The sequence below is a fragment of the Nycticebus coucang genome, chromosome 14 (assembly GCF_027406575.1).
Source record: "Nycticebus coucang isolate mNycCou1 chromosome 14, mNycCou1.pri, whole genome shotgun sequence".
Classification (NCBI taxonomy): Eukaryota; Metazoa; Chordata; class Mammalia; order Primates; family Lorisidae; genus Nycticebus; species Nycticebus coucang.
This window is the reverse complement of record NC_069793.1, coordinates 9,862,610-9,890,096: the sequence shown is the minus strand read 5'-3', so window position 1 is coordinate 9,890,096 and position 27,487 is coordinate 9,862,610. Positions and strand designations below refer to the sequence as shown.

The following is a 27,487-nucleotide window of genomic DNA, read 5'->3' as shown; positions in this document are numbered from 1 at the left end:
GCAACAGAGTGAGATTCTGTCAAAAAAAAAAAAAAAAAAAATTGGGCAGCACCCATAGCTCAGCTCAGTAGGTAGGGCACCAGCCACATACACCGAGGCTCTGGGGTTCGAAACCAGCCTGGGCCAGCTAAAACAATGACAACTCCAACAAAAAAAACAGCTGGGCATTGTGGCAGGTGTCTGTAGTCCCAGCTACTCAAGGGGCTGAGGCAAGAGAATTGCTTGAGCCCAAGAGTTTGCAGTTGCTGTGAGCTGTGACGCCATGCCACTCCACCCAGGGTGACAGCCTGAGACTCTGGCTCAAAAAAAAAAATTTTTTTTAAACCACTCCTTGCTCTCCCTCATTCATATGGAAAAGGTCGGTTGATTATTTTAAATATTCATCTGAAATCATTGAGAATAGAAATTTTAAATATTTTGGTAATTATAATGTAGAAAACCAAGATGGATGGTTTTATCAATGATACTTGAAACAATAAAGAATAAATTTGATGTATAATTCTTAAAAGAAAACATTTCTTAGGGAATGTGTTTCTGGGTTCAGTAGTATTCACTCCTGAATACTAACTGACTCGGTTTTTCTTAAAGTCCTCTCCCCACCCCCTACCCAACCCCCAAACTACACCACAGGTCCAAAAAGGCAGAATTAAGTTAAATGGAAAGAAACTAGACACATTTGAGTTCAATGAAAAGAACTCTGGGAAGAGTTCTTCATTATCTGGAAATGTTCAAGCAGAGTTTTCTGGGGTGTTTCTGGTGGCATTTGAGCATCATAGACCAAAGTCAGCCTAAGAAACAGGCAAGGCTCCTTCCTACAAAGAGAACAAAATCAGATAAGTATATGAAATGCCTAGCACAGTGCCTGGGACATAACAGACACAAAATAGATATGAGTTCTTCCCATCCTCAGAGTCCTTGAGTCTGTGATCCCATATAGGGAATGTATTTCCAGAGGGGTAATTGGATACATCTAGATTCTTCCAGAAGCTTACAATTTTCTTAATCAGGATCATTTGACAGAAAAAAGCAAGCGGAGGGAAGGAGGCATGTTCTCTTTGCTGTGTCAGTGGCTCTTCAGGCAGTTACTGGTTTGGGCTTTATGCTATCCACTACAGCTGAAATAACTGCTCCTGCAGCCTTTGCACCTTCCATTAGGACATGTTCTACCTGCAAAGCACAAGAGTTTAGGGACAGTCAGTACCAGTCCCAGGCTTGCACCCTCCCCTACCTCTACCCCACCATTCCCATTCAGGAACAAGCCTGCCTGGAGTTTTTTCCTAAAAGAGGAAGCAAGCTATTCTATCCTGTATTTCCAAAAGTCCTAGAGCTGCAAGAGACCAGGGCAATCCAAGATTGCTGGAGATAGACTGTAGGAGGCACTTGTGAGAAATACATTGGCAAATAAGGGATTGAGGAAGGGATTTAACATCATTGGCTCTCGTTAGTGAGACACACGAGAGCACAAAAGTACGTATATCATCGGTTAGCAGTCATCACACTGGTGGCACAGGTGGCCACGGGATTACTTCTACAAATAGCTTTGGAAGAAGTTAGCCTGGGGTCCTCCCTTGGCTCCATTTCTTGCTCGGAGGACACCTGATCAGCGCACCCCTACTAAGACTGCTGCTGAGATGCTCACTCCTACTAATATTGACTGTGACTTCTAAGGTGCTTTGACTTTTTTTTAATTAAATCTTTTGTACATAGATCATAAATACATTTATGCCCATTTCAGTGTGTTGATTATTTGTACAAATTTGAGTGTTTCATCATATTAATCAGCATAGCTTTCATCTCATTTACCCAATTATAGCATTAGGACATTTGTGTTCTACACATGATAGATCCAACTTGTACTTGCAATGTGCTCCATAGTTATGGTCCCCCTACTATCCCTCCCACCCCCTTCCCATCCCTAGCCCTCCCCTTCCCTCCTTCATCATTGCCTGAAGTTGTGTTTGATTTTTCATATGCAAGTGTGAGTTATTATAAATTGGTTTCACAGTAGTACTGAGTACATTGGATACTTTTTTTTTCCATTCCTGAGATACTTTACTAAGAAGAGTATTTTCCAGCTCCATCCATGTAAACATAAAGGAGGTAAAGTCTCTATTATTTAACTGCTGCATAATATTCCATGGTATACATATACCACAATTTATTAATCCATTCATGGGCCGATGGGCACTTGGGCTTCTTCCATGACTTGGCAATTATGAATTGAGTTGCAATGAACAATCTGGTGCAAATATCTTTATTGCCAAATGATTTTTGGTCCTTTGGATATACACCTAGAAGAGGAATTGCAGGATCAAATGGCAGGTCTACATTAGATCCCTGAGGGTTCTCCAAACTTCCTTCCAAAAGGAACGTATTAGCTTGCATCCCCACCAGCAGTGCAGAAGTGTTCCCTTTTCTCCACATCCACGCCAACATCTGTAGTTTTGGGATTTTGTGATGTGGGCTACTCTTACTGGAGTTAGATGGTATCTCAGAGTGGTTTTAGGTTGCATTTCTCTGATGATTAAAAATGATGAGCATTTTTTCATGTGTCAGTAGGCCATGTGCCTGTCTTCTTCAGAGAATCTTCTGTTCACGTCTCTTGCCCACAATGAAATGAGATCACTTGTTTTTTGCTTAGTAATAAGTTTGAGTTCTCTGTGGATTCTGGTTATTAGACCTTTGTTGGTAGTATAACTTCCAAAAATCCTCTCCCATTCTGAGGGCTGTCTATTTGCTTTACTAAGTGTGTTCTTGGCAGTGCAGAAGCTTTTTAATTTGATCAGATCCCAGTAATGTATTTTTGATGTTGCTTCAATTGCCTGGGGTGTCTTCCTCATGAAGTATTCTCAGGCCAATTTTCTCAAGTGTTTCCCTGCACCCTCTCTAAGAATTTTTATAGTTTCATGTCTTAAGTTTAAGTCCTTTAACCAGTGAGAGTCAATTTTTGTTAGAGGAGAAAGGTGTGGGTCTAGTTTGTCTTACAAGTTGCCAGCCCAATTCATCCAGCACCATTTATTGAATAGGGAATCTTTCTCCCAATTCATATTTTTAATACACTTATTGAAAATCAAATGATGATAAGTGTCTGGTTTCACCTCTTGGTCTTCAATTCTGTTCCATACATCTACCTCTCTATTTTTGTGCCATGACCATGCTGTTTTGGTCACTATCGATTTATAATATAGCCTGAAGTCTGGAAGCGTGATTCCTCCCGATTTGTTTTTATTTCCGAGTAATGTCTTGGCTATTCGAGGCTTTTTCTGTTTCCATATAAAACAAAGTACTAATTTTTCCAGGTCTTTAAAATATGAGAGGGGTGCTTTAATAGGATTGCATTAAATCTGTAAATTGCTTTAGGTAGTATAGACATTTTAATGTCGATTCTTCCCAGCCATGAGCATGGTATATTTTTCCACTTGTTAACATCTTTAGCTATTTCTTTTCTCAGAGTTTCATAGTTCTCTTTATAGAGATCTTTCATGTCCTTAGTTACACTCCCAGATATTTCATCTTCTTTGGCACTATTGTAAAAGGAATAGAATCTTTGATTGTTTTTTCCCCTTGACTATTGTTGGTGTATATAAACACTACAGATTTATGAGTGTTAATTTTGTATCATGAGATGTTACTATATTCTTTGATCACTTCTGGGAGTTTTGTAGTTGATTCCTTGGGGTTTTCCAATATATAATCTATCATCTGCGAAGAGTGACAATTTGATCTCCTCTGGTCCTATTTGGATCCCCTTGATTGCCTTCTCTTGCCTGATTGCGGTGGCTAAGACTTCCATTACAATGTTAAAAAGCAATGGGGACTGTGGGCATCCTTGCCTGGTTCCTGATCTGAGTGGAAATGATTTCAATTTTACTCCATTCACTATGATAATGGCTGTGGGTTTGCTGTAGATGGCCTCTATCAGTTTAAAAAATGTTCCTTCTGTACCTATTTTCTTAAGCGTTCTGATCAAGAAAGGATGCTGGATATTGTCAAAAGCTTTTTCTGCATCAATTGAGAGAATCATATGGTATTTGTTTTTTAATTTGTTTATGTGATGTATTATATTTATGGATTTATGTATATTGAACCATCCTTGGGACCCTGGGATGAAACCCACCTGGTCATGGTGTATAATTTGTTTGATGTGTTGTTGGATTCTGTTTGCTAGGATCTTATTGAATATTTTTGCATCAATACTCATTAGAGATATTGGTCTATAATTTTCTTTTCTTGTTGGGTCTTTTCCTGGTTTGGGTATCAGGGTGATATTTGCTTCATAGAATGAGTTAGGAAGTATTCCTTCTTTTTCTATGTTTTGGAAAAGATTAATATAAGTACTAGTTCCTCTGTAAAGGTTTGGTAGAATTCTGATGTGAAGCCCTCTGGTCCCGGGCTTTGCTTTTGGGGGAGATTTCTTATAGTTGATGCTATTTCAGAGCTTGTTATAGGCTTGTTCAACATTTCCACTTCTTTCTGGCTAAGTCTGGGAGGGTGACATGTTTCTAAGTATTGATTGATTTCCTTCAGATTTTCATACTTCTGAGAGTAGAGTTTTATGTAGTATTCATTAAGGATTTGCTGAATTTCTGAGGATTCCATTGTTATTTGGCCTTTATCATTTCTGATTAATGAAATTAGAGATTTTACTCTTCTACTTCTGGTTAGGTTAGCCAACAATTTATCTATTTTATTGACCTTTTCAAAAAACCAACTCTTTGTTTGGTTGATCTGTTGTATGATTCTTTTGTTTTCAATTTCATTAAGTTCTGCTCTAATTTTAGTTATTTCTTTTCTTCTTCTGGGTTTAGGGTTGGAAAGTTCTTCCTTTTCCAGTTGCTTGAGATGACCCATTAAGTTATTGACTTCCTCTCCTTCCATTCTCTTGAGGAAGGCTTGCAATGCTATTCATTTTCCTCTTAGGACTGCCTTTGCTGTATCCCAGAGGTTCTGATAGTTTGTTTCTTCATTATTGTTTTGTTCAAAAAATTTGGTGATTTCCTTCTTAATCTCATCTATGACCCAGCCATCATTCAGCATGAGGTTATTTAGTTTCCATGTTTTTGTGTGCATGTAGAGATTCCTGTTGTTACTGAATTCAACTTTTATTCCGTGGTGGTCCAAGAAAATACAAGGAATGATTTCTATTCTTTTAAATTTGCTGAGGTTAGACTGTGACCTAAGATGCAATCAATTTGGGAGGATGATCCATGGGCTGATGAGAAGAATGTGTATTTGGTTTTGTTAGGATGAAATGTTCTATAGATGTCTATTAGATACAAATGCTGAATGCTTAAGTTTAATTCTAAAATTTCTTTGCTTAGCTTCTTTTTTGAGGATCTATCCAACACTGCCGGAGGAGCGTTAAAGTCGCCAACAATTATGGTGCTGGGGGGAATCAAATTGCTCATGTCAGTTACAGTTTCTCTTATAAATTGAGGCACATTCTGGCTGGGTGCATAGATGTTGATAATTGACATCTCATCAGGTTGAGTGTTGCCCTTAACAAATAAGAAGTGACCATCATTGTCTTTTCTTACTTCAAAGTATCTGTGAATAAAATTGCAACACCTGCTTTTTTCTGATTTCCATTTGCCTGAATTATATATGCACATCCCTTCACCCTGAGTCTATGCTTATATTTTATGGTAAGGTGAGATTCCTGAATGCAGCAGATGTCTAGCCTGAGTTTTTGTATCCAGTCAGCCAACCTGTGTCTCTTTAGAGGGCAATTTAAGCCATTCACATTAATTGAGAGTAATGATAAACCTGACAGAGTGTTGGGTATTGAGTTTTTCAAAAGTCCAGTAGACATTTTTAATCCTTTTGCCACTATGGATGTTAGAATTTGATCAAAAGTTTCTGAGTGAGGTGAGAGTAAGATGGTGGTTGAGTTACAGCTTCCCTGCAACTGGGCACCGTGAGGATATTAACAAATGGAAGAACATACCATGCTCATGGATTGGAAGAATCAACATTGTTAAAATATCTATACTTCCCAAAGCAATCAACCTATTCAATGCCATTCCTATTAAAATACCAACATCGTACTTTCAAGATTGGGAAAAAATGATTCTGCGTTTTGTATGGAACCAGAAAAAACCCCGTACAGCTAAGGCAGTTCTTAGTAATAAAAACAAAGCTGTGAGCATCACCATGCTAGATTTTAGGCTGTACTACAAAGCCATAGTGGTCAAGATAGCATGGTACTGGCACAAAAACAGAGACATAGACACTTGAAATTGAATAGAAAACCAAGAAATGAAACTAACATCTTACAACCACCTAATCTTTGATAAACCAAACAAGAATATACCTTGGGCGAAAGACTCTTTATTCAATAAATGGTGTTGGGAGAACTGGATATCCACATGTAAAAAACTGAAACTAGACCCACACCTTTCTCCACTCACAAAAATTGATTCAAGATGGATAAAGGACTTAAATTTAAGGCATGAAACAATAAAAATCCTTAAAGAAAGCATAGGAAAAACACTGGAAGATATTGGCCTGGGGAAAGACTTCATGAAGAAGACTGCCATGGCAATTGCAACAACAACAAAAATAAACAAATGGGACTTCATTAAACTGAAAAGCTTCTGTACAGCTAAGGAAATAACAATCAAAGCAAATAGAAAACCTACACAATGGGAAAGGATGTTTGCATATTTTCAATCAGACAAAAGCTTGATAACTAGGATCTATAGAGAACTCAAATTAATCCACATGAAAAAAGCCAACAATCCCATATATCAATGGGCAAGAGACATGAATAGAACCTTCTCTAAAGAAGACAAATAGCTAATAAACATATGAAAAAATGTTCATCATCCCTATCAGAGAAATGCAAATCAAAACCACCCTGAGATACCATCTAACCCCAGCAAGAATGGCCCACATCACAAAATCTCAAAACTGCAGATGCTGGCGTGGATGTGGAGAGAAGGGAACACTTTTACACTGCTGGTGGGACTGCAAACTAGTACAACCTTTCTGGAAGGAAGTATGGAGAAACCTCAAAGCACTCAAGCTAGACTTCCCATTTGATCATCCCATATATTGGGCATCTACCCAGAAGGAAAAAAGTCCTTTTATCACAAGGACACTTGTACTAGACTGTTTATTGCAGCTCAATTTACAATCGCCAAAATGTGGAAACAGCCTAAATGCCCACCAACCCAGGAATGGATTAACAAGTTTTGGTATACGTATACCATGGAATACTATTCAGCTATTAAAAGAAATGGAGACTTTACATCCTTCGTATTAATCTGGATGGAAGTGGAAGACATTATTCTTAGTAAAACATCACAAGAATGGAGACGCATGAATCCTATGTACTCAATTATGATCTGAGGACAATTAATGACAATTAAGGTCATGGTGGGGGTGGGGGAAGGGGAGAGCAAAGAGAGAAAGAAGGAGAGAGAGGTAGGGAAAAGAAGAACAGAGAGAGGGAAGGAGGGAGGGGCGTGGGGCCTTGATGTGCGCCACACCTTCTGGGGGCAAGACACAATTGCAAGAGGGACTTTACCTAACAAATGCAATCAGTGTAACCTGGCTTATTGTACCCTCAATGAATCCCCAACAATAAAAGAAAAAAAAAGAGTTTCTGAGTGATTTTACTTTGGTGGTGGAGGATTGTGTTGTTCATTATGGAGGATAGGTCTGAAAATATCCTGAAGAGCTGGTTTAGTTATGGCAAATTTCTTCAACATGTGAATGTCATTAAAGTATTTAATTTCTCCATCATAGATGAAACTCGGTTTAGCTGGATACAGGATCCTGGGTTGAAAGTTATTTTAAGGAGATTAAAGGTCGATGACCACCCTCTTCTAGCTTGAAAGGTTTCAGTGGAGAGATCTGCAGTCATTCTAATGTTCTTCCCCTTGTATGTAATGGTGTTCTTACATCTTACAACTTTTAGAATTTTCTCCTCCATATTAACTTTAGCAAAATTAATTATAATGTGTCTATCAGAATTTTTATTTGGGTTGAGTCATGCTGGTGCTGTGAAACTGTCTGCTATCTGAATTTCAGAATCTCTGGGCATGTCTAGAAAATTCTCTTTAATTATTTCATGAAGCAAAGCATCTGTATCCTTCGCAGCAACCTCATCATTTTCAGGTATTCCTATAAGGCAAATGTTAGACCTCTTTGAATTATCCTAGAGCTCTCTGAGAGAATGATCCACTTTTGTTCTCCACTTTTTTTCCTCTTTGAGTGTTTGGGAGCATTCAAAAGCTTTGTCTTCAATTTTGGAGATCCTTTCTTCTGCCTGCTCCATTCTGTTACTGAGGGATTCTACTATATTTTTTAGATCTTTGAGGGCTGCAAATTCTTGCTTTAATGTGTCAAAAATCTTTGGTCATGTTGTCTTTAAATTTGTTAAATTCTTGAGACATCTTTTGAATTTCTACTTTAAATTCTAATTTCATCATTTCCTCCATTTTGTTGATCCTATTTGCTATCCAAATTCTGAACTCGATTTCTGACATCTCAGCCGTTTGTTTTGTGAATAGGATCTTGTGCTGTGTCTGCTTTATCGTTTCTTGGGGAAGATGATCTACTCTGATTGTTCATGTTGCCAGAGATTTTCCGCTGATTTCGCCTCATGATTGTTTTTCACTGTTGGCTAGGTGGTCTGGTAAGGTGAGATTGGGTTGGGGGTTTCTGGGGTTGTGGTTAACCAGCCCTTTGTTAAGGATCTGGGACTGATGACTGCAGCTTCTTCTCCTTTAGCTTTGCAAAAGACCTGTACAGTATTATAGTCTGAGGCTGAGGAAATCTACTTGGTGTGGTGGGGTTAGGTGGCTCAGTCTTGTATTCAACTGGTTCTTGTCCAATCCTGGTGGATCAGTGACTCTGGTCAAGTCTTAGCTGTGAAGAAATACAAGCAATTAAGAAACCCCACCTCCCTGGACAACAACTGGAATGGGAAAATTGACCCTTCCTGTTACTACACAACCAGCGTATCACCCGAGAGGATCCTTGGGTTATTGTCCCAAGTTAGGGGTTCTGAACCAATTGACCCTGTCAGTATGAATTCTGAGGTGGGAGAGTTTGAAAGGTCTCTGGCAGCTAGATAGCAGAGGTCTACTGGTTGCTCGTATTTGGCTCACTTCGGTGCTCTACGGAGTCAGAAAGGCCCACCTGGTAGCACAGTAGGACCAGGAGGCTGAGTCTCTTTCTCTGCTTTGTTCCTTTTTCATGCCCAATCACTGGTGACCCCACAGGGCTACAGTCCTATTCCCTTCAATAATGTGAAGTGCCAGGGCTTAGCGCCTGTCAGAGTCAAAGGAAGGTCCATGCCCCCGAGGCCCAGCCACTGCCCTTGGCTACCAGCCAGCTGGAGGAGCTGAGGCCTGCCTGCCTCGGGTGTTCAATATCCACTGGCAAGTGTTCCACTTGGGCTCAGTCTAGTCCTGAGGGTACCAGGCCTGCAAATGCTTATCTCCCTCAGCCACCGCGCCTTTGCCCCTGCTGCTCTGCAGCACCAGTATCCCTATAGTGACTTCTGGTTTCCTCTGGCAGTGCACAGAGTTGCGGGGGGTGTTTCTCTAAGATTAGATCCCAGAGTGATCACTCTATTGTTGCTGGATCTTTGTGGGAAGTGCCCCTGCACAGCTCCACTGACACTGCCAAAGCCAGAGAATTCTGGCTGTAGGAGTGTGCTGCACATGGATCTGGCAGCAGGGCGGGGTATGCTGCACATGATTCTGGCAGTATCCAGCACCCGGTGACTTCAGCAAGGAGAACACTACTCCACTGGCAATTCTGGTCGGGCAGGGGCCTCACGCACAGGCAGGGCAGGCATAGCTTCAGCAGTCTCCAGGTGGGTGGGGCGCGGTGCAGAGGCAGGGAGGGCACAGGGGGCATGGTGAGGCTTGGAGACAGGGAGGGGAGGGAGCAGGGGACCAACCGGGTGGGGGCAGGGCACTCCTTCAGGCAGGCTGGGAAGGGGGAGTGCTGCTCATGAGCCTCCTCCCTCAGTCTCTGCAGGGGTTAGGGATCTGGTTTATCCGGTTAGGGGGGAAGGGTGGACTGAAAGTTCAGAATGGCAGGGAAAATGTAAGTTCAATTTTTCTGCCTGGTAAGAGAATGTTCAGAGTCACCGCCGGGTCCCTCTGGAGGAAGTAGTCCCCACTTCTTACTGCTCTCACCCGTGAGTTGAGACAAGAGATCCTCAGTTCACTACTTGCCAGTAGAAATCCCACAGGAGCAAACGAAGAGCGAAAGGAAAAGGAAAAAAGAACCCGCAGTTTTCTTGGGGGAGGGGTCAGGCATTTTTCCTTTCGGTTGAGTTCTGTACCTGGAAATTGTTGGCTTGGAATTGCAGCTTGCCTCAGCAAGGGTGACCTATAGTTATCTCTCTTCTCTCTCGGCTTGGCTTCCTGTCTTCAGCTCAATTGGATACCCTCTGGACATTATCCTTCTCTCTGGACAGAAGCCTATGTCGGAGGCTGCATCCAGTCGGCCATCTTGCCCCTCCAACTTCCCTTTCTTTGGCTTCCCACCGCCAGGGGAAGACACAATCCCCACAATTCCAGGCAGCCGCAGCAACAACCAGCTCCTCATGTGCAAATGCGGCAGAGACCTTCCGAAGTCATAAGAGCCTGCTTTGACTTCTGAACGAGACCAACCCCCAGGAAGGTGGCACAGCAGCCCATGTCCGGACAGTTGAGTGGGTTGGGGCTGGAGACCTAGCATCCCGGCTCCAACAAGGCCCTGGGTGGAGGCCAGAGACAGCATCCTGGGCCCCAACACAGACATATTCCTTCTCCCTTGGAGCCATTTGGCCCATTGTCTGCCTTCAGCAAGGGCAACTCACTTGCACGGAGCCGCCCAGTGAATCTGTGTCCAAGCTCAGCTCATGGACTTGAGCCTCATGACTCCTGGGCCCAGGGTTCTTCAGACGGCTTCCTATAATGGCTACAATCCTTACAGTCACCTTTTCATGCACAAAGGTGCATTCATGCACAAATGCTCATGGAATGGGAGATTCCTCACATCAGAGATCACCAAGCCCTGACCCTGGAGTAAGGCCTCACAAGAATAGAATACAGGCTAGGAAAAGACACAGAAAGCAAAAGGGCAGGAGGCCACCAGTGCCCACTGACAGATGGGATAGTAAGAGCAAAGAGACTAATATTGGGATTTGAGCCCAGACTGTTCAGAGAACATTAAGAAACATAGGGGGGAAAATAGAGCAATTATTTTCTGCCTTGGTTCTTTTTCATCTATTTAAAAGGAGACAATAACTACTTCCACTGTTCATTTCATGGGGTTTTAGTAGGGATTACCTATTAACAAAAGCAGCCCAGATGATTGCAGATACTTAAGCTGTAAAAGCTCTTTTGTCTGTAATATACCACATTGAATTTATCACTACCCTCAGGGTTGCGGGGGGGGCGGGGGGGGCTGTCACAGAGCCACAGCATGGCCCCACAAGGTGTCAGAGAACAGGAATGCCAGCCCAATAGCCTGATCAATTGGCTGTTCAAAAAGAATCTAGATCCTTTTGTGTAAAATTTACATATTTTCAAATGCTGACAAGAAATTCAAATTTAAAAATCATACAAATACAAAACATGACCTCTAGGTTTCTAGTTTGCAACTTTAGTATCAACCTCAATCTATCCCTGTTTTGTAAAAGAAGAAACAGTCACAGAAATAAAGTGACTTAACCAAGGAGACCCAACCCTTAATAGCTGAGCTGGGGGCTCCAACCAGGTAAGTCTTACTATTAGCCAGTGCCTTCTCAGCTCCTTCAGGGGTTAATAGAGGAAAAAATATCTCCTGAACCACAAAGCCCTATAGAAATAAGGCCCTACCAGTACATCAAATTATATGATGAAACTGCTGATTGCCATTCTGGTCACTGACATAATCCAAGAAAATCCAATGACCCACAGGTTAAGAACTGCTGCTCTAGGGAAAACCACCATCAGGGCAAATGGGGCCCCACCTGCTGGCTCCTGGGCACGCCATATCTGAGGTCGTTGACAAAGTGTTCACAGTTCCCTTCAATCAGGCTGTACTGCACTATCTTGTTGACCATCTTTTTTGTACGCCTCATGATCTTGTCCACGGGCAGGGGCAGGTACGTCCCATCTAGCTTGTTGTTGATCTTCCAGGAGCAGCCATGCAGTACGTCCTGCAGGCGGCTGTATTTCACCACAGCCCGGTTACTAAAAATTGAAGTGATGCTGCCGACCTCAAATTCCTCACCTAGTGGCCAAAGACAAACAAAAGTTGGAAAGTGCAACAAGTAGCACCAGCCCAGTCTGAGACTCCAGTAAGACTCTCCCATGTCTGTTGGAGCCCAGTCCCCACCATCAACAAAAGGCGTGGCAGAGGAGGGGGAGCTGAGCTAAATAACCAACCTTTCCAAGAAGCCATTTGCCCTTCATTGCACCCCCCACTCTCAACCCCCACAGGAGTCTCTTTCCTATTAAATGCTACAAGTACCTTGCCGTGTGGCCCCAGGCTATGTTGCCCAAGCCCTAGAATTTGAGTCTTTTTTCCTAACCGGATTTCAGTGATCTTCACAAATGTGCAATGATCACCCTCTATGTAAGTTTTAGCTCCTGTGTAAGGGGCTATCACGTACGTGACCATAGTGGTTCCATGACACACTCCCTCTGTGGCCACTATAGGGGCACAGGTGAAGCAGGCAGATAAGACTCTGAATGGTACACCAGCTTCCATCTATGACAGTGTTTTTCAACCTTTTTTATCTTACAGCACACTTAAATTATGTTGATCCAAAAAAAGAGTAAAAAAAAAGAATATACTCACTGTGCTTTGAACTTCTTTCGAAAATGATTTAATTAATGATCTTTAAAATTTTTCATGGCACACTGGTTAAAAATCTCTTGTCATAATCTCTACTCACACATGGGGATTCTTAGCAGGGCATGGTTGCTCATGCCTGTAATCCTCTGGGAGGCCAAAGTGGGATGATCCCTTTAGCTCAAGAGTTTGAGACCAGCCTGAGCAAAGCAAGACCCCCCATCTCGACTAAAAATAGAAAAATTATCCAGGTGTGGTAGCAAGTGCTTGTAGTCCCAGCTACTCAGGAGGCTGAGACAGGAGAATTGCTTGAGCCCAGGGTTTTGAAGTTGCTGTGAGATAAGCTGAGGCCATAGCACTCTAGACCAGGCAACAGAGTTAGAGTCTGTCTCAAAGATAAAAAAGATACTAGATCACATGTCTAGATCACCATGTTTATTTATGGCTGAGTAATACTCCACACTGTGCATATACCACATGTTATTAATACATTCATATATTGATGGGCATTTGTGTTATTTCCACATCTTTGTACCTGGGTGGAACTAGAAAACATTCTTTGGGTGATACTTCACAGGAATGGAGAAACACACATATGTACTCAATACCAGGTTGGAAATGATCGATCAACAGTTAAGTGCACATATGGAGGTAAATCTCAAAGATCAAATTAGGAGAGGGAGGAGGAGGGAATAGGTAAATTTACACCTATTAAGTATGGTGCACACTATTTGGGTAAGGGGCACGCTTATAACCTTGACTTGATTTGTACAAAAAACAAAGTATATAAACAAAACACATGTACCCCCTAATATTCTGAAATTTTAAAAAAATGGGGATTCTTTTTAAGGGTTTGTTTGAAAATAGAGTTCTACAGATTTTTAATGTTTAAAACCTGCTACATTACTGCCTTTAGTCCTTACAAGAGACAGAGACTCTCAGAGTGTCTCTGGGGCTGAGGGGCAGTCATTTAAAATCAGGACAATTTTTCTGCTACAACCATATGGATATGCAAATGTGTATACCCTCTCCCTTTATGAGTTGTCCAAGAATAGGAAATATTCCTTGTTCTTTTCCTATGTACTTGAAGAAAATGTGCTGATTTTATAAAAGCTAGGCATAGAAAATTCAGCATTCAGGAGCACAGATGGCAGAATTCATTCTTAAAGATCTTTTTCTCTGCATCCATACCAGTATCTATGGAAAACAAAGAACTAGAAGTAGACTTACCACTCAATCTAGCAATTCCACTATTTGGTATCTACCCAAAGGAAAAGAAGACTTTTTGTCAAAAAGACAACCTGCACTCAAATGTTTATTGCAGCACAATTCACAATTGCAAAGAATTGGAATTATCCCAAGTGCCCATCGATTCAAGAGTATATTAATAAAATGTGATATATGTATGCCATACAGTACTACTCAGCCATAAAAAAAATGAATTTTAATACCTTTTACAACAATCTGGATGGAATTGGAGGCCATTCTCCTAAGTGAAGTATCTCAAGAATGGAAAAACAAACACCACAACGACTCATTATTAAACTGGAACTAACTGATGAGCACACACGTGCACAGAGGGAAGTACAACTCAGTAGAAATCAAGAAGACAGAATGGAGAAGGGGACAGACAAAAGCCTCTGCAGTGAGTAAAATGAGCACATTTGTGTGATGAGTACACTGTGATGAGTACACGGACTTAAGCATTACAAAAGTAATCTGCGTAACCTAATACATTTGTACCCCTTAACATTTTGAAATATCTATAATGAGGGAAGAACATAATTGTTGAAAGTCTCATTGGTTATAGGAGAGGGACACTCCTGGACTTTCTTGGAGATTGAATTTTTATATTCCTTGAGTAGACCCCAGACAGAAAAGTGGGAAGGGTGTGAGCGGATGGAACAGAGAAGAGAAGCAGTGAGAACAGGACTCTTCTCTGTGGGATGATTCTGGCAAAGTGAGAGGCTGGAACAGAGGAGAAGGACAAAATACAGGAATAACAGCTGTAAACAAGTTGTGGCTAAAGGCCTTCGGTACAGTGCCCCTCTTTAATTTTGAATGAGCAATACTTTCACAGGATACAAAAGTCTAAAGATATCAAAGAATATGCAATGGAATCCCGCTCCCTCCCTATCTCCCTACTGCCCCACCTACCAGGTTCCATCTCCTGGGGCAATCACTGATCAGTGGTCCTGGATATCCGATTTAAAGTTGTTTCCCATGATGCTGTAATCATCTGCTATTATTACCTCCTCCTCCCCATCAAACCTCCCCTAAAATTTAATTAACCACAAGTTTAATCTCAGTCTTTTGTTATCGCTGCCTTGAGAAATCAAAGGAGAACTATTTCCACATTTAAAGTGAAGCAGCCTGGAGCACACCAAACAGAAGGGAGACAAGCTGAGGATGAAGGTGCTGAAGGTGAACAGGAAGCCCGAAGGAGCATTTGGGGACAACAGAAAACAAGTGACAATTACAACATGTAAGCATCTGCAGCCTTCCCGGGGAATCCGTGGAAATATGAAGCAAGATGCAGAACAGTTGTCAATACAAAATGAAGACTCACATACTAAAATTTGCATTTTCAAAGAAAGGGTGTTCTAGGAGGTCAGGGCACATGGGGGACATTGTTTATACGTGTATCACTCTCAGGACTGGACACTCAGTGGTTATTGGTGACAAAGATCCACACAGTAAAACAATGTTTCAGAGGGCTTCCCTGCTAAAGAAAGGCAGCAGCTGAGGAACATAATCGTTTTCCATAACTACGCTTCCATTTACTTTGCTAACTTAAATATCAATAATTCAATCGAGTATCCACTCTTACTCGGGGGAGCCAGATGGACCACACAATCATCTTCCACATAGATAGCCCAGTGCTCATAGCCAATGCGAAAAATCTCAATCAGGTCTCCAGGTCTGGGTCTTGGTTTGCTCTATAATGAGAAAAAAATACATGTATCCATTTTTTGTACATTAATCTTATAGCAACCTTGCTGAACATATTTATGAATTCTAATAGTTCTGTAAATATAGGTATATCTTATTTTATTAAACTTTTGCTTTATTGTACTTCACAGATATATTTTTTAAAATACTGAAGGTTTTGACTCCATGTCAAAAATGTCTATTAGCACTGTGTTGCCAACAGCATGTGTTCACTTCAGTAGCAGTTTTTAGCAATAAACTATTTTTAAATTAAAGTATGTACATTTTTAGACATAATGCTATTGCACACTAATAGACCACAGTTATAGTATAAACATAACTGTTATATGTGCTAGGAAACCACAAAAATTGTATGACTTGCTTTATTGCAGTATTTGCTTCATTTCTGTGGTCTGGAACCAAACCCACAATATTTCTGAGATGCACCTGTATAGGTTGATAGATTTTCTAGATTTGTACACATTGAAAAGACACAAAAACAGTAGACCCCCTTACTTGGCTCCTAATTTAGGCTTTCACCATTAAATATGTTAGTTTTAGGGTTTTAAATGGTGCCCTTTTTCAAGTTAAGAAACTCCCTTTGCTTTGTAGTATTTTAACAGAATTTTTATCATGAATGATGGGTTTTGGCAAATGCTTTTTCCTGAAGTATTAGATGATAATGTGATTTCTGTCTTTCACCCTATTAACATAGTTTATTTCATTAAGTGATTTGGCGGTGTTATATCAAACTCGTATTCCTGGGATAAATCTCAGTCATCATGCACAATTATTTTCAAATGCTGCTACATTTAAAGTTTGGTAGCATTGGGCAGCGCCTGTGGCTCAAACGAGTAGGGCACTGGCCCCATATGCCAGAGGTGGTGGATTCAAATCCAGCCCCAGCCAAAAAAAAAAAGTTTGGTAGCATTCGTCTGAGAATTTTTACATCTAAATTCATAAAAGATATTATTCTTTAGTTTTCTTGAGATATCTTGGTCTGGCTTTGGTATCAGGGTAATACTGGCCTCACAGAAAGATCTGGGAAGCATTCTTTTCTCTACTTTCAGAGTTTATGAAAGACTGATCATTTTTCTTTTTTAAATGTATGGTAGATTTCCCAGGTGAGTTTTTGTTTCAGAAAGATTTTTATTTACTAATTCAATTTAGATTTTCTAGTTCTTCTTGAGCCAGTTTTACAATTTGTGTCGTTCTAGGAATCTTCCCATTTCATCTCAATTGTGTAATTTGTTACCATAAAGTTTTTCATTGTATTCTCTTTTAATGTCTATAAGATTAAGAGTCAGAACTTCAATACTCTTTATTTTCTCTGTCAGGATAGCTAAAGGTTTGTCGATTTTGTTTATCTTTTCAGAGAACCAACATTTGGCCTCATTTATTTTCTCTATTGCTTTCTGTTTTCTATTTCATTGATTTCTGCTTTAATAGTTATTATTTTCTTATTTCCACTTGCTTTGTATTTAGTTTGCTTTTCTCTGTATTTTCTTAAGGTATGAACTTACAATCTTGACTTAAGATCTTTTTTCTTTTCTAATATAGGCTTTCACAGCTATAAAGTTTCATCTAAGTATTACTTAAGCTACATCTCAAAATGTGATATGTTCTGTTTGCATTTTCACTCCGATCAAGGTATTTTCTAATTTCTTAGTTTCTATATTGACCGTGGCATGTTTATAAGCATGTTGTTTCATTTCTAAATTCCTATACTTGTGAATTTCCCAAAATATCTGTTATTAATTTCTAATTTAATTTCATGTGATCAAAGAAAATCTTTGTATGGTTTCAATCCCTTCAAATATACTGAGACTTTATGGCCTATAATATGGTCTATTCTGAGAAATAGTCATGTATGCTAGAGAAAAATGTTTCTCCTGCTATTACTGAGTGAAATGTTTGATAAATGTCAGTTAAGTTGATCAATTATGTTGTTCACATCTTCTGTACACCACTGATTTTCTTTCTAGTTATCCCACCTATCATGAAGGGGTATTAAAGTCTCCCAACTATTATTTCCAAATTTCCAATTCCTCCCTTCAATTCTATAAGTTTTTGCTTCATATATTATGTTATTGGATGTATATGTTTAAATTGTTGTATCTTCATGAAGAATTAACCTTTCTAACCTTAACAAAATGTCTCTATTTTTTCTAATAATATTTCCTCTCTGAAAGTCTATTTTGTCTGATGTTAATACAACCACTCCTGCTATGGTTACTGTTTACATCAACCTATTTGTGACTTTGGATCTAAAGTGCATCCCTTGTAAATAGCACATAACTGGATGTAGGACTATTAAGTCAGGTTATCTCTGCCTTTTTCTGGTATGTTGAGTTCATTCACACTTAACGTTACTATTAACGATGTTGAATTTATATCCATTCTTTGTTCTCAATTTTCTATATATTATGCATCTTCTTTTGTTCCTATGCTCCTCTTTTGCCACCTTCTTTTGTACCAAATATATACTTTCTCATGTATTATTTTAGTTTAATTTTTTTGTTAACTTTTTAACAATATTTTTTAACTATCTTCTTACTGGTTGCCCTATGTATTACAATATGCATCTTAACATATCACTACCTACCTCATATTAACACTAGCTTAACTCCAATAAAATACAGAAACTTTACTCCAATTCAGCTCCATTCTCTCTCCCCTCCTTTATGCTATTATTGCCAAATATATTATATCAATATATAATGTTATAAGCTCAAAATGGTGTCATAAGGGCGGTGCCTGTGGCTCAAAGGAGTAGGGCGATGGCCCCATATACCAGAGGTGATGGGTTCAAACCCAGCCCTGGCCAAAAACGATGTCATGAATATTGCTTTATACAAACTTATGTCTTTTAAATTAGTTAAAAGACAAAGGAAAAAAATAATTATAGTCTCTTATATTAACCACATTTTTACCATGTCTAGCACTCTCCATTTCTTTCTATTGATTCAAGTTACTGTCTGGTGTCATATTCTTCATACAATATAACTTCATTTCATCCTCTGTCCTGTGTGCTATTATTATCATATTTATTACGTATTTTCATGTTATAAGACCAAGAATAGAACTTGTAATTATTGTTTTATTCAATCGCCTTTAAGATTAGTTAGAATAAAATATAAAATTCATGTTTATACTCTTCTTTATAATAACCTATGTAATTACCCTTACTGATGCTTTGTATTTTTCATGCACATTACAATAACCATCTGGTGTGACTTCCTTTCTGCCCGAAGAATTTTCTTTGCTATTTCCTGTAAGGCAAGTCTGCTGGACATAAATTTTATCAGTCTTCATTTATCTGGAACGATCTTTATTTCACCTTTAGTTCTGAAAAATGGTTTGCTGGATATAAGATTTGGGGTTAACAGTTCTTTTTTTTTTTTTTTTCAGAACATCTAAAATTCCCTTTCACTGCCTTTTGACCTCCAGTGTTTCTAATGAAAAGTCAGCTATTATTTTTATCGTAGTTTCCTTGTTCCTTTAAATGTAGTTCTCTTGTTCCTTTTATCATAGTTCTCTTGCTCCTTTAAAGATTTTCTCACTTTGGTTTTCAGCCATTTGACTATGATACGTCTAGGTGTTCATGGAACTTCTTGGGTGTGTAAATAAATGTTGTTCATCAAATATGCAAAGTATTCAGTCATTATTTCTTTTTTTTTTCTGAGACAGAGGCTTGCTCTATTGCCCAGGTAGAGTATAGTACCATCATCATAACTTATTGCAACCTCAAACTTCTGGCTGGAAAGATCCTCCTGTCTCAGCCTCCCATGTAGCTGGGGACTACAGGCACCCAGCACAACACCCAGCTAATTTTTCTATTTTTAGTAGAGATGAAGTCTTGCTCTACCTCAGGCTGGTCTTGAACTCCTGAGCTCAAGCAATCCTCCTGCCTCAGCCTCCCAGAATGCTAGAATTACAGGCATGAGCCACCACACCTGGCTTTTTTTTTTTTTTTTTTTTTGCAGTTTTTGGCTGGGGCTGGGTTTGAACCCACCACCTCTGGCATATGGGGCCGGTGCCCTACCCCTCTGAACCACAGACACAGCCCTCATTATTTTTTTAGACAGGGATCTGTTTTCTGCCTTTTTATCTCCTCTCCTTCTGCAAATCTCATTATTCAATTGTTGGTTTACTCAATGATGTCTCACAGGCCTCTGAAGCTCTGAGCATTTTTCTTTATCCCCCCCCCCCAACTCTTCACATTAGATAATCTCTATTGATCCATCTTCAAATTTGCTGATTCTTACTTTCTTTTCAGCAACTCAAATTTGCTGTTGAATCACTCCAGCCATTATACCATACTACTTAACCTCAGGATTTCCATTTGGTGCTTTTTTTATAATTTCTGCCTTCTTGTTGATACTCTCTATTTGATCAATCATTGTCATTCTACTTTCCTTTAACTCTGTAAACCTGATTTTAATTACTTTTTAAATATATTCATAATAGCTACTTAGAATATTTGCTGTATCTGTGGGCCCACTAGGAAATAGTCTCTAAACACTTTTGTCTTGTATATGGGTCATTCTGTCCTGTTTCTTTGTATAGCTCATAATTTGTTACTGAAAACTGGACATTTAAGGTAATTGTATTATAGGTATTTTAGGTATTGTATTATTGCGCGTCTGTATTCTGATCTGCCCCCTAACCAGTGCTGATATTTGTTTCTGGCTGTTGTTTGTTTAGACTTACCTGGACTAATTCTGCGATGTCTGTTTCCCTCACAGCATGCAACCACTAAGATATCTGCTTAGGGATTTTTTTTTCTTGTTTTTATTTTTAATCCTGGTTTCCTGCAATAATATAGCTTAATGGGCAGCCAGTGACTGGCCAGAGTTTGAACTACACCTTGAGCTAGAAAAGCTTCATGCTTTGCTGTTAGATCTCTCTATATGGTTTAAAAAATTCATTCAAAGTTCCAGATTTTTACCAGTCTATCCCAGCTTTTACTTTATGCATTCAAAAAGCCTCAAAAGAAATGAGAGATTCACTCAGCCCCCTCCAGTCACTCCTGAATATGCACAGGTTTGTGTGCACCTTCCAGACCACCACATAGATATACTTGGCAGCTTTTCAAGACCTTCATTAGCTGTGCCATTGCCTTATTTCTCTGTGAAATTTCTAGTTGATCTTTTGGCCTACTGCTTGTCCCAACCAGTACTGAAACCTCAAACTAATAGCAATTTTGTCCTTCGATAATTGTTTGCCAGTGAGATAACTATTGTTTTCAACATGCCTGGGCATGGAATTTTCCCTATTTTGCTCCAAATGAAGTCAGTTTTTGTCTCCTATCACTGCCAGTCTGCTCACTGCCCAAGATAGCTTCTGGGGTTGGAGCAGCACTAAAACACTACACACTTCCACTGTTCTGTCTGAGATCCCAACCCCCAGTAGACCCTCTTAAATTAACACTTCTCAATTTGTTGCATGTCTTTTTTTTTTCTTTCTTTTCTCTCTTTTTTTTGAGACAGAGTGCCACTGTATCGCTCTCAGTAGAGTGCTGTTGCGTCACAGCTCACAGCCACCTCAAACTCTTGGGCTTAAGCAATTCTCTTGCCTCATCCTCCCAAGTAGCTGGGACTACAGGCGCCTGCCACAACACCTGGCTATTTTGTTGTTCTTGTTGTTGTCATTGTTGTTTAGCAGGCCCAGGCCAGGTTCAAACCCACCAGCCCCAGTGATATGGCCAGCACCCTAACCACTGACTTACAGTAACCAAACCTGCTGCGTGTCTTTGGTTAAATTTCCAGTCTTTAAATGGCTGTCTTTGGCAATGTTGTCCCACTTTATCTTTGCTGGCGGGGAGAGGATTTACTGAGATCTGCACTTAGGCATTCAAAAAGTTCCACCCATTTGCAGGAATGAGTTTTTATGGGCAAAAATCAAACCGTATATACTGCAACATTTCATGGAAGAAACTGAGGCCAAGAGAGATGAAGGGCTTTATCCAAAGTCCCACTGCAAGTTCATGACAGAGGTAGGAGCAGAAGGGCTCCACCCCAACTCTCTTCTTCAGCTCTGAAGTGAAAATGCAGTGGCAGGCAAACATCCACTAGAGGGCTCCCCAAACCAGATTCTCAGAAAGCAGAAATACATTGAGAGAGATTTAAAACTGAACTTCGTTTTCTTTCACCACACGCCCAAGGAAAGAGATATGGATATACCCCTCCTAAAAGCTGGAGACTGTTAGTACACTCAAGAGGGTGAAAGCTAAGGGTTGAATGACAGCATGTAAACGATGGCACAGATCACACACAATATAGAAAAAGGGGGGCTTAGGAGCAGCTGAGAAAGGGAAAGGGTGGGGGGACAATTACCAAATTAATAGGATTCTCTTGATGATTGAAATATTAATAAGAATATATCACTCTAAGTAAATGCCTCTCTTTTTAAATGACATAGGGATCAGAGAGCAATATTTTAAAATGTCCATAAGAAAATCTGAATTTCAAACATTTTGAAATTCATTTTTAAAAATTAAGGCAGGTTCAACATTTACACATACTGATGGGGATAAATAGTCAGTTACCTTTAATTTATAATTTTAGTATATGCCAAACTTCCTACTTATTTTTCCCTTTTGGACATAGGTAAATGAGAGAAGAAGAGAACTTACCAAGTCCAGTATCTTTAAATGGACATATGCACAAACCATTTCTGCTATTCTTCACATATGACACAGGAAAGCCTATTGGCTCATCCTGACACAGTAGCCTAGGGACCATTAATATCTAAGACCTGACACTAGGCAGGAAGTAAAAAGAAAGGCCTGTGAACAAAGGATGAATAATAAGCACAGATGCCAGTACAGGAGCTCAAACCAATCCAATTCAAGCTATTTCTAGCATTGATCAGAGTTGAGAGGTGGTAGCAATGGTATGGTGATAGGGCAGGTTTTGCTGAGTCAGTCCAGAGGGACACTCAGGTGAGATGCTATGAGATCCTTGAACCAACCCCCTGACTTCACCTCACTCTACCAGATCACAAACCCCAGAGTATCTGGATGGAAGCTAGGGCTCCTAGAGTCCGCCCAGCTAGACAGACAGTCACACCCATTTTTCCTAGGAACTAGTAGAACTACCCCTACCCTCACAAACCTATTTCCCCTACAAACCAAATAACCAATTACTTCCCACTCAATCTGACTGGGTCATTCCCAGGATTATCATATACAAGGAATCAATCAAAATCCTTGTTACTAGAATAACTGCCAGTAAGAGGACAGCCCAATTCATTGTGTTAGCAGTCTAATCAAGAAGAAAACTTCATGAAATCCAAGTTCAGGTCAACTGAAGATGCTAAACAGCTTTGTAGGGGGGTGGGAGAGACTCAGGGATTACTGAAAAGGAAGGGAAGGAATTTTAGAATGTTAAGGATTTGTCTTTTGTTCTTTAATATTCTCTCACAGTACTGCCACTAGATGGGGGTAGGAAGGCACAAAACTGAATGGAATTCACTGTCATCTAGAGTTAACCATTCCCTTGCTAAATTTCCTCCCACTATAAGTTGATTATATTGGGCACTGGCTCACAGCCTTGGTTCTAAATAGAAATCACCTGCAGAACTTTTAAAAGTTCAGTTTGGTCGTAGTGGGTGCCTGAGCCTGGGTGCCCCAGCTTTAAGAGCTCCACAGGTGACTCTACAGAGCAACCAAGGTTGCACTTCTATCACAGGCTTTTCTGTGGTCCCTTCCCTCCATCTTCCTTTGCCTTACAGTCCCCCCAGCAACTCCTGAAACACAAGGAACCCATCTGTATCCTACAGAGCAGACTCCAATTATCCCAGCTGATGCTGTCACCTTCAATTCCAGGTCAAGGCTTTTCTGCTCTTTTTGTCCCTTGGGAATAAGCTGTCACTTCAAGGCCCTGCATTCATCTGCACAGGCTGGAGACCCAGCTCTAGCCCTTCTCCTAAAGACAGACACCCATTTAGAAAAACTGGTCTTTCATAACGTCCCCCTGGATAATCGCAGGTTCAGAAAGTATCATAAATCTAATAAAGTCTTAGAATGGGTACAGGCGATTGCACTAATGTACACAGCTATGATTTAACAATAAAAAAAGAAAAAAACAAAAAAAAGGAAAAAAACAAACAAAATAAATAAATAAATAAATCTAATAAAGAAATGCCATTACTCAGAAATCCATGAAAAGCTGTTCAATGCCATTAGTCATTAGGGAAATGCAAATTAAAACCACATACTTATTAAAATAGCTAAAATTTAAAAGACCAACCTTGCCAAATGTTGATGAGATATGGAGGAACCAGAAGTCTCATACACTACTGGTGGGGATGAGAAATGACATGACCACTTCAGAAAACTCTAAGTAAAATATACACCTACCATATAACCTAGCCATTTCATTTCCTAGGTATTCACCCAAGAGAAAATATATATGTCTGTACAAAGACTTGTACACAAATGTTCGAACATCTTTATTTTTACTAGTCAAAAACTACAAGCAACCCAAATGTTCATGAATAGTTGATTGGATAAACAAATAGTGGAATATCCATGCAATAAAATACTGCTCAGTAGTGAAAAGGAATGAACTCTTGATAACAAGCAATAACATGGATGTAACTCACGGGTGCAACTCATGGATGGGAAAGGAAACAGATAAAAAATGGCACATATGATTTGATTTCATTTATACAACTCTCTAGAAAATGCAAACTAATCTATAGTGACAAAAAGCAGATCAATTATTGCCTGGGGATAGGCATTGGCGGGGAGAGGGAGGCATTACAAAGAGACATAAAGAAACTTTTGTACACCAGGGAGATGTTCACTGTCTTCATTGTGGCAATGGTTTCAGGAGTATAGACATACGCCAAAAAATATCAAATTGTGTATTTTTAATACGTGGAGTTTACTGTATATTAGTTATACCTTTATAAAGCTATTTAAAAGAAACAATATAACCAACATCCCAAATCAATATGGGTGTTTATTAGACAAATCTAAATAAAGCGAAATGTCTAAATTTAAACACAGTCTAAATAAAGTAAAATATTAGAGAAGTGGCCAGAAAATGAAAGATAAGAATTCTTATAATACCTACCTCAGTTGCTTCCTTTATTAACTTGCCTTCACTCTCAGGCTTGGGTGTTGAATTCAACTCTGCTTTCTTCTGGATGGGTGTGGTCTCCAAATTAACTACAGGCTTCTCCCTAAATGATTTTGCAATTACACAGTTAACAAATAACACTATTTCACAATTATTGGAAAATCTGTATTACAAATCATGTAAGATTTGTGATTTTAAGATTACCTTTCAGTTTTGAGATCGTAGGGGACATTTCCCCTGAGCTGGTTTCTATGAAGCCATTAACTTCACAGAAAATAAACTGCTGTTTACTGGTTTTCTGGGCAATTATTTAAAATTCTAATGATTAGCTCCATGCCCATAGATCAGTGAGTAGGGCGCCAGACACATACAGGTTCAAGCCCCATCGGGGCCTGCTAAACAACAATGACAACTGCAACTAAAAAACAGCTGGGCGTTGTGGTGGGCACCTGTAGTCCCAGCTACTTGGGAGGCTGAGGCAAGAGAATCACTTAAGCCCAGGAATTTGAGGTTGCTGTGAGCTGTGATGCCACAGCACTCTACCAAGGGTGACATAGTGAGACTCTGTCTCAAAAAAAATAAATAAAAATAAAATTCTAATGATTGTAAGGAGTAGCTTTTAGGGTTTTTTTTTCCCAATAATCTTTTTCAAATGTCTATCAAAGTGACACTTGCATGTAGATTTTTTAAAAAGGGAACAGTACATAAGAGCTATAATGAAATGCAGAAGCCTCTGCCCCTAACCTTCTTACCATATCCTACTGCCCAGAGGCAAGCTCCTTGAACTCCTGAGCTGTTTCTTCCAATATTTAGCTATATATTTCTGAGAAAGCTAGTTAAGCCGCAACACTGTAACTGCAATATGAATGAAATCAGTATGGTTTATCCCTTGAAACATAATGCTATGCTACAGAAGACTGAAATGAAATGCAAGAATATGCTTTTGAGGTAGTAAAGTGAAATATTAATACTTTGAGCCAAAACTATCTGGATTTGAAGCTCTGACGCTTGCTGTCCAAATTAATCTGTCTGAACTTCAGTTTGATTATCTTTAAAACAGTGGTATAATATTTGTCTCATAGGCTTGTCAAGAGGGTAAAGTCAGAGGGCTTACTACAGCACATCTGGTACACCACCAACTTAGAAATGGCTTTTTATCTTTTCCCATGCTTTTAACTCTTCTCCAAACTTTCAGCCCCTCAATTTTTTTTTCCCCTCAGAATTTTTAAGGGGCAACCACCATGTTTTTAATGAAAGTGAGTTAAGGAAATCTGCAAGAAGGTCACATCATTCCTTGGTGAGACCAACCGTCAATATCCTCACACTACTAAAGTGTTTAATTCTCGGCGGGGGAGCGGCGCGGTCTGGAGGATGGCCGTTTGGCTAAGGACTCCTGGTAGGGCGCTCCTGCAGCTGGCTTCAAGTCTAGTACCGTCCTTTATTGCCCAGCAGCACACCAGCCTTCCCGCCTGCCGGTTCTCACAAAAACCACCAGTATTTGTTTTGCAGAACTGCCGTCCAAGTCAGCTCTTCAAAAAGCTTCTCCCACCCAAAGACCCAGGTCTTAACACACAATCTTACCCTTGCTGGATGCTTTCGCCTGGTTCTAGGGTCCCCTGCTGGAACTGCTGGGGCTGGGGCTGGAGCTGGACCAAAGCTTGGGATCCCACGCATTCTTCTAATTCTTGAGGGGGGGGGAAGCTATTTAAACCACAATTGCCTTCTTTAGGGGGAAATCTGTGAAAGAACAGTTTAAGCAAGCGAGCACCTAGAGGGATATGCAAAAGTAGCTAGGAGCTCTAGTTTAGAACCGTGCCTGGCTCCCTCAACAAATTTCTGGATGAAAGGGACTAGGTGTAGGAGTGGGTTCAGTTCCTCTGTGAAAGAAAGACTGGAATTCCCTGAGATCAGGAAAGGATGAAAACAGGCGAGCTGCCTCTGTCCCAGATCGCAGGAGTCTGGGAGCTAAGCCCCAAGGTAGAGCCGTTCTTAACTGTACCTTCTGGGAGTTAGTATCACTGCCCCACTTCCACCTGAAATACAGTGAGAAGGAGGGACTCACTGGATGCCCAGCTTGCTTTGATTAGTAACAAATGGTCGTTCTCCAATATTCACTCATGGTTAACAGGCATAGACAAAGTCTAGGAGGCGCCTTGGCAGTAACGGCCTGCTGGATCCCAGCGAACCCCCCGAGAGGGCTTCACAGCCCGGGCGCGCCGGCCCCGTGGGGAGGGGCCCGTTCCCGGCCAACCTGAGGGAGCCGCAGTTGAACATCCGGGAGCCAGCTGATCGTCATTTGGCCGAGTGAGGGCGGTTTTTAAGGCTTGTTTGGGACGGGACGGGGGCGCCCTACGGAGACGAAGCCTGTACTCCCCACCGTCGGCCGGACTCAGGCCCATGCCACTGTTGCGGCCTCGCCAGCCCCGGGGGCCTAGCAAGGGACAAAGAGCCTGGCGAGTTCTCAGTTGGCGCGGCCCCGGGTCTGCAGAGCCGCGTGATCGCCAGCGCTTGGGGCGGCTCAGGTAGGAACTGCGGTGAGAGCGCCTGCGCGGAGGGGGTTGCGCGGCAAACGCGGACGCGGGCGCGCGCGGGCGGGTGCTGCGGGCGCGTCCGGGAACCCAAAGCGGTGAAAGTGCCGGATGGAGCTTGAAGGCGGGAAGCCTAGGGATCTT

The 27,487-nt window shown here is 40.6% G+C and overlaps 1 protein-coding gene across 3 annotated transcripts; it reads right to left on the bottom strand.

Moving 5' to 3' along the window:
• Positions 1-896: 896 nt before the first annotated feature.
• On the bottom strand, positions 897-27,487 carry PLAAT5 (phospholipase A and acyltransferase 5). 3 transcript variants are annotated; one of them, XM_053562219.1, is made up of 6 exons: positions 27,067-27,487; positions 26,397-26,499; positions 24,810-24,918; positions 15,617-15,731; positions 11,966-12,228; positions 897-1,167 (listed from the first exon to the last, which is right to left on the bottom strand). In XM_053562219.1, exons 1-6 carry the CDS (start codon positions 27,212-27,214, stop codon positions 1,075-1,077), a joined length of 831 nt encoding a protein of 276 aa, XP_053418194.1. In that variant the 5' UTR covers positions 27,215-27,487; the 3' UTR covers positions 897-1,074. The 3 variants fall into 3 exon arrangements, with proteins under 3 accessions (XP_053418194.1, XP_053418195.1, XP_053418196.1); XM_053562220.1 differs by having other exon boundaries at positions 15,623-15,731; XM_053562221.1 differs by having other exon boundaries at positions 26,397-26,516; positions 27,067-27,226.

What these genes read in the sequence shown, in the direction of transcription:
- PLAAT5 (XM_053562219.1), bottom strand. Translation starts at nt 27,214, where the DNA reads ATGGGCCTGAGTCCGGCCGACGGTGGGGAGTACAGGCTTCGTCTCCGT. An exon ending in GGCGAAAGCATCCAGCAAGG is followed by an intron (nt 24,919 to 26,396) that starts GTAAGATTGTGT and finishes AAAATCATTTAG; the next exon opens with GGAGAAGCCTGTAGTTAATT. An exon ending in TCTGGCTCCCCCGAGTAAGA is followed by an intron (nt 12,229 to 15,616) that starts GTGGATACTCGA and finishes TTTGGCCACTAG; the next exon opens with GTGAGGAATTTGAGGTCGGC.